The sequence below is a fragment of the Pseudomyrmex gracilis genome, unplaced genomic scaffold (genome assembly GCF_002006095.1).
Source record: "Pseudomyrmex gracilis isolate BER0280 unplaced genomic scaffold, ASM200609v1 scaffold_66, whole genome shotgun sequence".
Classification (NCBI taxonomy): Eukaryota; Metazoa; Arthropoda; class Insecta; order Hymenoptera; family Formicidae; genus Pseudomyrmex; species Pseudomyrmex gracilis.
In genome coordinates, this window is record NW_018020650.1 from 385390 (window position 1) to 399037 (window position 13648).

A 13648-nucleotide genomic window follows, 5' to 3' on the forward strand; every position below is an offset into this window, starting at 1 on the left:
CGATCCTCTCCTCTTTTAATTGGTCGGTCCGAAAACGAAGTTTTGTCATCGAATTTGTACACGCCACCCGTGACACACGTCTGTCTCTCTCTCGTTCGCCGGCGAAGCGGGCGCGTAACCGGTTGACGACGTTAAATACGACCTTAATGAATTCTAATATGATTGAAATAAATAGCCGCGCTCGCGGTACCTTCTATCTGGCATTACTGATACTCTGTAATGAATACAGATGGCTTCGCTGACGTTGATCCATTGACCTGTATGGGAATTTATTGGCATTTATTCTGGAGTTAATCGAGTTGAATGTGTGTTTTCAATTATCGAGCGCACATTCTCGAATTATATTTAAATTAATTTTAATTTCATTAGAGAGAAATAAAATATAGACATTGCGTGACGCTTTTACAGAGTTCCAATATTTTTGAATATTTTTTTTATAACAGAAAAAAAACGTCACGAAGAAAGACGGGAAAGGAAATTAAGTGCGCGAAAGAGAAACTCTCTCGAAGAACGCGGAAAATAAAACGCGCGTAGTTGTGCTTATCAGATTCGAATTAATCGACTGATAATATGCATAATTGTTCCGTTCGATCGCGAGCTTCTCGTTACGTGCGCCGTGTAATCATGCCTCACTTCGATCGAGAAACCGTCTATTGGAAAGCGCGCGCGTGCATAATCCCTGAAATCTCGGTGGAGCGAGACGCGCCGCGCTCGTGCATTTCCGCAAAACTCCGCGATGTAATTATATACAGTACGCGCTGATGTTTTCTGCAAAATACATCAAAGTCAACAATGGCGAGAGCGCGTGGAGAACAAAAAAAAAAAAAAAAAAAAAAAAAACGAAAAAAGAGGCAAAAAACGGTCGTGAAGAACGAGAACCGTCGGCTCTCGGATTTCACGCGACCTCCGTGCGCGCGGTGTGTGCCGAGCTCTCTCTCCGCCCAACGAGCTTTAATTAGTGACGTCAGCCTGTCGTCGGGTCAATCTAACGATATTCCGGAGACAAACCGCCAGACGTGCTCCAGTCGTCGCCCGGCCTCCGTTTCAAATAGCTCAGATCTCTATCGCTCCGAGTCTCATTCGATTTTCGAAGAACGAGTCGTGCCGTTTCGCCGCACGAAGCTTCGGTCACAGGCCTGATGCAAATAACATAAATTCGTCTCGGCCGGCAATAATTGTAACATATTGCGCGTACAATTCGTCGATAATCGCAAATGATGCGCGCAACTGTACGCCGAGTTGTTGCCATCGTTCGATGACATCGTTAGCGACGCGTTTAATTGAGCGACGCGAATTCGTTAACCTCCCGGCGACGATGGATGTAATACGCGGTTACGTGAGTGTCTTTGGTTACAAGTGTGAAATTGAGGTCTCGTCGTGTATCAAGCAACAAAAATAAAAAAAAAAAAAACGTTTTGCCTCTTTCACATTCTTCCGTCGAAAAGTGTTTCAAAATCGTCAAATTCAATAACAGGTTTAAAATTAGGATTTAAGATCGCGTTGTTAACTGTAAATCGGAAATTTTATGCTCGGGAATTTTTTTAAGGCAAAGTGTAATAATAACACGAGGATTAAAAACGAATGAAATTTTTCTGACAGTTAAAATTTATATTTTCTTTTTTTTTTTTTTTTTAATCGTGGAAACAATTAGTTCGGTGCTCTTACTACTTTTGCGAAATAATTACGCGAGAATCGGCTAGAAGAAATAAAAATGCTCGCGAAACAAATGTTTTATGCAAAAGCACATGCGAAACTGTTTTCTTTTTTTATGCGATAAGGTATGGTCGTTTCAGCGCACCATTGCCCGTTTCGTCGAGATGATCGTCCCTGCGAGTACAAGTGCCTCCAATTAAGAAGACGATGTTTTAATGAAGTTCTCGAGGCGTACTGTTTTCATTGCTCCTTAAAAGGCTGGTTCGCGACCAGCTCCAGATATATTTATTACGATACGGCCGCGTTAGTGTCGCAATAGCTTTTGTTAATTCTTCTCGTCTCGTTATTTGTTTTGTGTGTGTATGTGTGTGTTGCGTGCGCAAATTAGCATTTTGGGAAAAAAAAAAAAAAAAAAAAAAAAAAAAAAAAAAAAAAAAAAAAAAAAAACGCGAATACAGAAATATACAAACTAAAACTGCGGCGATGATCAGAGTCACAGATCATAAAAATTTCGTAATTTAACGTCACGTCATCGTCACTTCATTTTTCACGCGTTTGTTATTTCACGGCGCAACTAGCAGAAAAAAACTATGACTTTCTTTCTGTGTTTTGATGGTTTTTAATTCGAATACACACAGCCATCTCTCTGTGATTTTCAGCACATGTTTTTTCTCGCGCTTGACTGAATGCAGCAACGTAACTTCACGCGCGCATTTTTGCCACGAATAGTCATTTTACTTGTCGATGTGGATGCTGGAACTCGGTTTGTTTGCAAGTTTTCATTAACCAAATGGAACAACGTGTTGTTTTCAAATCAAATCCCGTCCGGCACGTAATCGCTCCGGCACGGTTGTTATTCACTGAAGCGTCTCCTTCTCGACAACGAGACGACTCCAATTTAACGCCGACGGGCGGACCTTTTACTTTCAGTTGGGCGATGCGATGTTCGTCGAGCTGCCACGCGTTCGCCTGGACGGCGGCGCACGTGCTTTTCGCCAACATTGGGGATACGAGACGCGACCCCTGGCACCGCCGCCACCACTGATCGAAGAGGACGAAGCAGCCGTCGAGCCGGAAACTGTCAGCCTCCGGGAAGCGAACACCGCGTCTCCAATAGGTGAGTATCGACGGATCGATTTTATCTCGAGATTGTGTCGTGTATCATCTGAGCGAATAATTACACGCGTGGTTTTTGTTCCGTGTCAGTTTGCTGTCGTCAACAGATCGAATTTGACGTTTCACAATTTTTCAAAATAAATTTCGAACGCGCTAATTTAGAGATTAAAACATTCAAAACAGAGCAAAAGTGATAGTCGATACATTGCCTCCGGCAATTTTTATTTGTTTATTTTCTTTTTTACTTGACGTGTCAACGACAACGAAATGTGGCCAGCTACTGCTGCTATTGCGCGCGCGTATGATCGCTCGGAAAACGGAAGGAGTCAACTTAGCGAATTTAAACTACAATGGAATGTACTTAAAATTTCGTTTTATATGCGTAATCGGCTCGAGACATCGCGATCGAAATCGTTGCTTTGTGTCAGCAAAATCGCGTTAGACGCGGTGTTTAACATTGGTTGACACTTTGTCTTCGGTATAATAGCTCGCGCGCGCAAGGGAGAAAGAGAATCGTGGCTGGTCGACATTAATTGCGCTTTGTTTGAATTGTTGCTGCGACTGACAGACACTGCGCTCGGCGGTGCGTCCTTAACGAGTCGACATTGTTCAAAAGGAATCAAGTGCACTTTCCCCGCTCATGACGCGGGGCGGGGAAGGGGCTGATTCATTTCGTTTTTGCAGCAACGCGCGAAAGGGCGGGTAGAGAAAAAGCACGATTACACGGGAAATGAAAAGGAACGTTTCCGCGCACAAAAGTGTAATAAAGTTCCCTCGAACTTGAAACGCGGTGAAAAACAAACTGCGTTTCTTAACGTTTCGTTTTTAAGCTATGTACTTTAACGTTAAACAATCTCTCTGTTTTCTTTTGTATTGACTAGCTTGATAGTCAGAAGTGGCATTTGTGTCGTTATAATCTTGTGAAATATAACATTTTGATAATTAATGTACTTTGATTTTTATCAGAAGCGTGATAAAGAACTTTTAATTTTTTAAATACTGAAATACAAGAAAAAAAGGATCATTTCCTACACTTTGCTTCCGACGAGGAAATATCTTTCGTTGATATGTTGGTAGGTAAGGCAGTTTCCTACAAGAATTTTTTATATTGTCATTGCATTAGAAATAATTTGGAAATATATATATTCTATGTTTACATGAGATATTTTATTACTATAGTTAAATTTGGAAAAATTAAGAATTTTATTGTGTTTGATTTCGATTGCAATTTCTGCCTTACCGACACAACGCTGTTTCGTCTGTAAGTAAGAGCGATTTTACAATGACCAGGTGTCGATACTTTACTTCCCTTCGTAGCATACAGATGGCGAAAGAAGTAAACAGTTTATTTATAAACGCACATGTTTATAATACCTAGATCATATCATGCTTTAAAAATTATTTTTGAGTTGATACTAAAACTTCTTTTTAAATTAATTTATTTTTTACAATTCAATTGTTCTCTAGATTAATTCTAAATAAGTTTTTAAATATTTAGTATAACGTGTAAGTTATATTCAGTATATAGAAAATTATTTTAAATTTCTGTTATCAAGGTGCATTGCGAAAAAACAAGAATTCTTTTAAGTTTAAAAACTTTTTAGGGGAAATGTAAATATCAAAGACACTTTAAAGATATTGCGACGTATTTTTCGAGTCGCAAGCAGAACATTCTCTGCAATGCAGTTCCTCCTTGAAAGAACAGAAAAGTGGCTCTCGATTTTCTTTTCGCAAGATAGATGTGACCTAATTTCGGTGGAACTAGAGTAGTATTCAGTCTTTCTTCTTTGTTGTTTGACATCCTTTAAAGTCATCGTTGAGTGTTTCGCTTCCTTATTGCTCGTGGGAGTCGGGGCGATCCACTAACTATGATTACGATAATGGTCATGATCAAACAGCGCTTTTCTCCAGAGAAAATTATTACACAAAACAGTGTTGTCTTTGAACAAATTTAATTTCTCACACTCAGTGTTATGAAAAGAAAATATTTAAAGAAAACTTTTATCTCGCCATTTGTTTAACTCGGCCGTTTCTCTTTGATCTTTTTAAATGGACTTTATTCGCCATCTCGCACATTATTTCTCTTTCCCTGAGTAATATAGTCGTTTGCGTGGAAAAACAAGCCCGCACGAACGCACAATGACGATGCAGAGATGGCGATAGTATGGTTTTTTAATATAGACACACTCGGGTGACCTTCGATACCTTCGTCACGTAATGTGTCACGAACTACACCGTGTCTGCGATGGAAAAACCGCAATTTTAAAAATAGAGTATTTTTTTAACATACAGCGTCGATTTGGAAGATATTCAAAAAAAATCAAATCAACAATCTACTATTTTTTTTGCAGAAACAATTTTAAGCCTTTAGTGAGATTTCGGGAAAATGTGATTAAAATCTAAATTAATGTCGACAATGCCGGCTCGTTTTTTGTGACACAGAGAAACACGCGTAGAAAAGAAAGGGTACGCGGAGGCAAAGCCTCAGCTTAGACGGGGGTTGAGAGCCGCTCGTTGAGAGCCTTCTCTCGTCGCGATCATCATCGCCGCGGTATTGTCTGAAGCACCGGAAACGCCAGTCGCCGGAAGAACCATCCTAGCAGTCCCCGATCCGCGCACGCGGTGTCACACGGTCCCCTCCCGTCACCACGTGGGTCTTGGGCGCGTCCGACGGCTCGCTCGTTCGCATCAATGCCCGCGTGTTTCCACCCACGCAAATTAAGCGTTCACGACACAACTCGCGATCACGACACTGTTGGTTATCGTCACGTTCGGTATGTACGCGAAGCGTCGTCGAGAATTAAACAATAGCTAACGTTCGAACGGTATATAAATGCTAATGGCAATCACTCGACATCAAGCTCTTTGACGGAAAAATATTACTTTTATTTAAGTTCTGTATTTTTATATATTTTTATATTAGAAAAATGTATTATTTATATATTTTTATAAATTTAGTATTGAAAAACCGAATTGAAATGTCACAGTACTCGCCAACACACAGAGAAATGCGGAACACAGCATGGTCGTCTTACAAACCATATAATACACATATGAGAGGTGCCAGAAAGAAATGAAAATCAAATTCGAACAATAGAGAAAGGAAGAAGAGGAAAAACAACACGTGATTCACGTCACGTGACAGTACTTTAGTCACGTGTCTTTAAAAACGTGACTAAAGTAAAGTCACGTGACAAGGAGAAAAGGAAAAACAACACGTGACTGAAGTAAAGTCACGTGACTTCAGTCACGTGTTGCTTTTTCTCTTTTCTCTGTCACGTGGTGTTTTTCTCTTCTCACTGTTACTTTAGTCACGTTTGTAAAGTCACCTGACTTTAGTCACGTGTTGTTTTTCTACTTCTCCCTCTCACTATTTTTTTATTTTGATTTTCATGCGTTATTTCTGACATCTCTCATATGTGTATTATATTTGTAAGACGTATATACTAGCTGTCATTGCAGTGATAGATTGTGTTCACTGACACAAAATGTTAAAATAAAAATAATAATAGCGTGCGCGTAGCGTCCGCCTGTTTGCTATTAAATTTTAATTCAACAATTACAATTAACGCAAATCTGATATTTTGTTGTTAAACTCAAAAACAACGAAATGTAAATTTTATATTAGGTCTACCGAAAAGTTCTGTCCGTTTTTGGAATAAAACAAAATACAAATTTTTCTTACCGTCAATAAACTTTATTAAATAATATAATTGCCATTATTATTAATGATTTCTTGCCAGCGTGAGGGCAATTTGTATATCCCATTTTTGAAAAATTAACCTTTTCGCTCCGGGACTGGTCCATATATGGACCAGCAAGAAAAGCGAACGTAATAGATGTTTATAAGGTCAATTTAATGCACTAAATTTAGGAAAAAAATTGAAAAAAATCCTGGTTACTTCTTTGACCTTCAAAATTAACTTTGAAGGGGGGGGGGTAGCAGGTTAGTATTAACTTTTTCAGCTAAAATGCGAGGTCAATTTTAAAGGAAAAATCCCCGGAGCGAAAAGGTTAAGAAATATTTGTATTTTGTTTTATTCCAAAAACGGACAGAACTTTTCGGTAGACCTAATACAAATTAATTATCGCATTCTTAAAATAACTTTGGACGCTTGAACTGTCATATCGAGCCGACGATGTGTCTCTGATTGCGATATCGAAGCAACCAACTTGAATTATTCCGATTCCAATGTACGGACAGGAACACACCTCGGACTTGACTTAATTATTCGAATCGAACACGCGACGCTGTCTATCTCTACGCGAGTTTTAGCGACAGTATAAGGACGGTTCGAAGATAGACAATCGTTTTTCACGCAATTCACGGGAGGGGGGATATTACACCGAGGAAAAAAAATTGTGCTCGTGTCTGCCGTTAGTCGTCGGGAAGAGCCGTCATTAAAATGTCTTGTCGTGAGTTAAGCTCGCCTATTCGCATGCACGAAGTGTACCGAACGTGACGCATCCGATCGCAATTGACAAGCTCGAGCGAGACAGTAGCTTCTTCCTCGAAGCGTAACGATTAGAATCGTTCGGCCGGAGAAGATATTCGCAGTGACTGGTTGCGGTGTAAGTGCGGATTGTTTCTCAGAAAGTTTGTCGCGAGCGAAACACGCGTGCGGTAACGAGCGGGAATGCTTGTTGAAAAAAATATTACAATTGTGTGTGTTACATATTCTGTGATTTCCTCATCTCTTCGCGCGATCTCCGACGAATCCGAACGACGAAATCTCTCTTTTTATCGGCGGTGAAAAGCAGGAAATCGTCGCGTCTCGCAAGAACGAACTCTCGCGACGGGACGACGCCCATAAATAATTCATATAATTAGAACCGAGACGAGACAAATCTATTCCGCGTGGAAACGCGGTTCTCGTTAACCGCGCCGCAAACGCTTTCTACTTTGCTTCGGATCGTTCGAGTTGGGCGGAATTAAGATCGCGCGTTGGCGCATCGCCTAGTTTGCGCCCGCGACCCTAATCTCGCCCATTGTTTCGCGAGGATTATTTCGCGCTCACGGCGAGATGGGTAATTGCACGTCACTGTGTCGACGCGCGCGCGTGGGAAAGCGCTAACGATTTCCACGGGTGACTTCACGCTTGCACGTCTCCCCTATCCGTCAGACATCAGATCGTTCCGATTTCGTTAGAAAAAAAGAGGATTTGAAATTTCTTTCTCGTCGCGTATCGAGCGAGTTTTTTTTTTATTCGTTCTTGCGTTTATTCGGAAGAAATAGCCGTCCAATTGTTTTCGGAATTGTTCGCGCGGTACTATCTCGCGATTATTATTTGACCGCAGCTGTGTGTTTGTTGTTTGCGTTGATTTTGCAAACACGCGGCGTGTTTCCGTTCTGATCTAATTCGGTTTTATCACGAAAACCGCACGTCCTCCGACGATTAGAAAAAACAAAGATTCTCCGCAAGGACGCGGATGGATTGTAATTTAAACGCTTGATTTCTTCGCGCGTTGCGATCGTCCGGACAAGATAGAAACGGAAATTCCTCACGCGTGTCTTGTTTCGACTTGCGTAACAAAAGTTTCAATTTTGCTCGATTGTATCTGAGTGATTTTCCTCATTCGCGAGAATACCTACGCGGAGGAAACATCGAGATTTTAGTTGTTTTTATACGTCATCTCGCTTCGATTTTGTTTCTTGATGCGCTGCGAAAATCGACGCGCCGCGCGATTTCAATCAAAACGAGCAGATTGAAATTTCATACATTTCTACGCGACTTTCGATCGTGCAAACACATCGCCCGAAGTTTTCTAAATCCAGCCCGAAATTGTCTAATTCCGACTCGAAATTGCGTTACGGAAATATTTTGATTTTCAGACTATATATATAATATATAGGAAAAGCGCATACAAAGGGGCGCGCGCGTGATGTAGCAGACGTATATTTCGTTCTCAGAAACGCGCGGTGTAATAGGTACGATACCGTTCACAATGGCACAACAGCTTTTGTTGCGCGGGTGATTTATAACAGCCGTGCATTTTGTTGGAAATAAAATTTCGCGTTTGAAATTTACCTCCTCCTTTCCCCGTTTATACGCCGCCGTGTAATATCGGGCAGTAATATTATTCGGAGAGAATTGAAACGGGGCGTTTGTCGTGAAAATTAGAAAAAAAAATCCTCGTCAACAAAAGCGCTCCGTTCGACGCTGTATCTCGAATCTGATTGTCTCGTGGAAACAAAGAAACCGATTCCGAGACGCGCAAGTAATTGCGCGCGCGAAAAATAGAAACAGAATCTCGTCTTCGTAATCTCGACCCTGAGTCGAGAACCGTCATCGTCATCGCCCCTCTTCTCGTGCCGCACACAATGATTTTGCACGAGGTGATTGGCGCGTTGTCGTCGTCGGCGGCGGCGTACTAATGCGTCGGAATCCTCCTCATCGAAAGAGTCCTCGGCGCCGGATGCGATAAAACGACTCGTCGTGTAACTCATCGTCGTGGTCGTCGTCGTCGTCGTCGTCGTCGTCGTTCGTTTCTCTCGAGCGCGCGGGCACCCGATATAAGTACGTTCACGCCGCGTTCGGACGGACGTTCGCGCCGGATAAAAAGTCGGCGAAGTGCGCGCTAGGTCACTGCTACTTTTCAGCAACCGAGCCGAGAGTGTGTGGATTCGTCGCAGTCGTCGCGATACGCGCTCGCGCACTACCTAAACGCCCGGGTCTCGACGAAGATCGGCGTCTTTTTGCGCGCCGATTTCTCTCTCGTCCCCGTCATCGCGGCGCGATTTATACGTCGAACGAGAGCCGCGCGCGCGCCTGAGGATAATTTGAGGAAGAGTGAGTGAAGAGGAGTCGAGAAAGAACACGTCTCGCGCAAAAAACAGTGCAGTGTGTTGGATGTGAACCTCTTCGTGTACCTCGTCGCGCGCTCACGCGATCTCGTGAATTGAAAGAATAGTTAGAGAGAGAGAGAGAGAGAAAGATAAAAGCGCGTTCGAATATATCGGCTTGTATTTTGAGAGATCCGATCGGTGCGTGGAAAGTGATTCGCGCAAATTTGCAGAGATTGACTGATGCCTCGTCGGACATTCGCCGTTTGGGAGTGGTTCGTTGTTTGACGATGGCGTGTCGATAAGGCGTGTTTAATTGAGGGGAAAAGAGAGAAGGTCCCACTCTCGGTCGGATCGTTACTGGTGTGCTACGGAAGTGCGTCAGTTGCAACGAAGGTGTTCCGAGATTGATTATCGCGCTCGATCGTGATCTTCTCCGATTCTCGTCGCGTCAAGATGAGTCGCAAGAAAGTGTGGAATTCCATCATACGCCGGAAAAAAAATCACCTGGACTTGAGCCCAAAATTTCAAAATCCTTTCGCGCGTAGCGTTTGTAAGTCCAACTCGCTTCTTCAAAAAAAGGAATCTTCATTATCGATTACTCGATTAAATACTCGACTTTAAATTGACAGAGATTGCAATGTTTTATATATCAAATTACCGCAATTCACAGCTCGGACAGATTTAACGTACGTTAAAAACTAAAAGTTATCGTACGTTGGAAAAAAAATGAAATAAATTTCGACATTTATTTTATGGATGAAGGTTCCTTCCAGCGAATCAGAGTTTTTCTTTCTTTTTTTTTTACGGTTCTCTTTGTTGTTCTCGCTTTATATGACAGATTTTTCGTTAGCTTCGACTGCCACGGTCTACGCTGTGTTAGCATTATTCTTGATTAACACGCTTCGCTCATCGCTTCAATAACAGTCCCGTAGCTTCGTTACGAGTTACGCGGAACATCGGGGCGTGGGAATTCAGGGTCTTTTTGCGGAAATGGAAAACCGCAGCGCGTGTGTTTCGTCTCTCATCATTAAATACTTCGAACGCGCGCGCAGCGTAAAACTGTAGACTTCACGGAGCGTTTTATCGCTCGTGAAACCATTTCGCGCACTGTCCGAGTTCACCGCGACCGCGTTAATACACGAAGTATTATTCATCATCCGCATGCAAAACATGATAAAGAGAGATAGAGAAAGAGAGAGAGAGATGCGCGAGTTCTTTTAAAATGCGAAAAACCACGTTTCTTGTTATATTTTCTGTGGTTTCGAAATGTCGTAGAAATCGCAGGTTTATTCATTTCTCGTTCAAAACTCCATAATTTACGCAACGCTAACTTCCGCGGTTTGTATCGAAATTTAATTCGAGCTAAGGAAATTCTCCGTGCGATTTTTCACTCGGTTTTCCCGACGAGAGTGGCAATCGGATTGAGGCGCGGCTCTTCCTCCAATTTCTATAAAATTTTCATTTTTCCTCTTTGCTCACACGTCGACGTTACATCGACCTGACACGCCTCTCGCATACGGGATTCTGCGATTTTGAGAGGAAAGTCGGGACTGGCAGCATCTGCTGAAACATCGAATGAGAACGACATCTCGTAAAAGAAAAAATATTACCAGTCGCGGGACGAAGTGAGCGAGGAAGAAGGAAAATAAAAAAAAAGAGAAGGAAAAAGAGAGATATTAAAAGCGCCAAACCGTAATGTAAGATAAATTCTCTTGAAGCAGTTCGGATAATCCGGTGAAGCTGACTGTAAAATCAGAGTCGAAGCTATAAGCTTCGGGAGAGGAACACGTTATTGCGTTTCACGAGGCGATGAATGTCTCGGAAAAAAGGAACGCGAGCGTGCGGAGGAAATAGAACGGAAAAAACCGGGAACAGAGCGCAATATTGCAGACATCCAGTAACGGGAATGAAAATACCGGATTGGAAGAGGAAGAGAAGAAAAGAGAATCACGCGGAGAGAGAAGCCAACACTCCGAATACGCAAGCTTCTAATTGTATTCCATCGATTGGATTGACATTCGCGTTATCTCCTCTCTCTTTTTTTTCTTTATCCGGAATCACTGTTAACGCGCCGGCAAATCCCTCTCGAATTCTTTCTCCGTAGTAAGGCATGAATTATTTACGGTGCTTCCAGAGTGGATTTAAAATTCGAATCGTTCATCGTTCCCATAGTTTCCCCTCCCTTGTCGCGGGATGAACGGAATGGACGAGTAAAGAGAAAGAAAATGACGCGAGACCGCGAGTCGTTTCTCCGAGTCGGGGATTTTAATTGAAACGTCCGCGCGGTTTAATTAAAAATCACTGTCCGCTGTGTGTTGATTCCGATACTTCGAAGTCGGCGGGACTTGATTCCCCGCGGTTGAAATTGCATTTTGTGACTTCCCGCTTTTTCACAGAGCAAAACAAAAATAGAAGAAACATCTCTCGCGTAGAAATGAGGTTATACGTCGTAAATTGTCAGATCAGGTTTCGCCTGTTGCGCAAGAAGAAGCGACGCGTTAGTACGAAATCAATTAAAGTGACGGCGCGCAACACGCGCCACGTGCATGCGATCGATTCGATTAAAATTTTGATTAGTTCGGAAAGTGTTGCGATCGTTCTAGATTTGCTCCTAGTTTGACGAATATATATAGCAAACGTGCAATATTCCAGATCGTGAGAGCTTTTAGAAATCAGAGAGATATCTGATTAGAGACAAAACTCGTTTTAAAGCAAATTAGATCTTCACCTTTGTCTCTTTCTCTCTCTCTCTCTCTCCCTCGAGATGACAGATTTATTTTAAACAATTAAGACTTAAGGCTCGTTGAAATTGTCAACAAGAAATATATAAGGCCTTACGAGCCATTCGCAGGATGTTTGTGCGGAAACTGTGCGTGTACATATATATATATATATACATGTAACGAATTCTACTTGTAAATTTTTACAAGTAAGTGTTTTTTTTAATTGAAATCTCAATTCTTAAATTCATACGGGATGCTGGATTTGCATCTCACATATGAAAAACCCCGGATACCCCCCTAACTAAGTAGAATTCGTTACATGTATATATATATATATATATATGTACACGCACAGTTTCCGCACAAACATCCTGCGAATGGCTCGTAAGGCCTTATATATTTCTTGTTGAGATTTATTTTAGTTCCACGCAAGCTTAATTTCGTCCAGATTTTTGGTTTATTTCGAAATTGCGGTGGTTAATATCGTAGCCCGAAGGAAACGATTACGCGGATTAATTGGCGGAACGAATCGCGAGAATAAAACATAGGCGCGGCGCGTTACGTTTCCAGATACGGAATCACGTTCGAACCCACTTGAACCTTCTTCTTTGTTTTTTTTTTTTTTGCGGAGCGCGATGAAGTGCCGAAGAAATTAACGCGGCTAAGTAATTTGCGAGAATAACCACGAGAAAAAGAGAGAGCGAGAAGCAAAACGCGCCGTCTTTTACGAGCAGACGAGAGGCCGCCGGTTTTTCCGTGTAAAATGGTTAATCATCATCATTATCATCGTTGCCGCGGGACACAGAATCGGACAAGGTCGACGTCGATAGCGCAGAAAGGAGAAGCAACCTGACTCCGTGGTCTTTGTGCGCGACCCGGTAACACGAGCGAATAATGATGTAAAACGACTCCGCGCTTCTGTACTTTGGTTACACGCGGTATAACCATTTCGTTTAATTGTGTGACATCCTATATCTCGTTGCTCGCGAGAGAAGAAATTATCTTGACCGATTTAATGCGTGCGCCTCGGCAGTTTTCGTCAGCAAAGTCAATTCGAAATTTTTTTTTATTTGCTTTTGCTTATTGAAAATCGAAGATCTCCTCGCGTTAAAAGAAAACTAGGAGAATTTTATTTTCTCGTTAATTTGTGACAAATTGTTTATTTTAAAAATTAAATCAACAATTTACGCGCAACGACACTATATTTTCTGATCGAATCGATTGGGAACCTTCGCCACAGTTAGATTCGCGCAAGTAATAACGCGCATTATTTTGCGAGACGATAAGTTGTTATTTAAAAAAACACGGAGATTCGTTTGGGGGTATATACGCGAGTTGGTAAATATGTGTGTTTATTATCTCGAACGTA

At 42.0% G+C, this 13648-nt stretch overlaps 1 protein-coding gene across 2 annotated transcripts in view; it reads left to right on the forward strand.

The window, feature by feature from the left end:
* The window catches only part of LOC109854461 (probable Ras GTPase-activating protein), a 147428-nt gene that overhangs the window by 14853 nt on the left and 118927 nt on the right, over positions 1-13648 (forward strand). Inside the window, exon 3 of one of the 2 annotated variants that reach the window (XM_020427560.1) lies at positions 2584-2770. In XM_020427560.1, coding sequence (XP_020283149.1) covers positions 2584-2770 — 187 coding nt within the window. Of the gene's footprint in view, positions 1-2583; positions 2771-9275; positions 10107-13648 lie in introns of those variants that run through there. The other variant, XM_020427561.1, reaches the window with a different exon arrangement.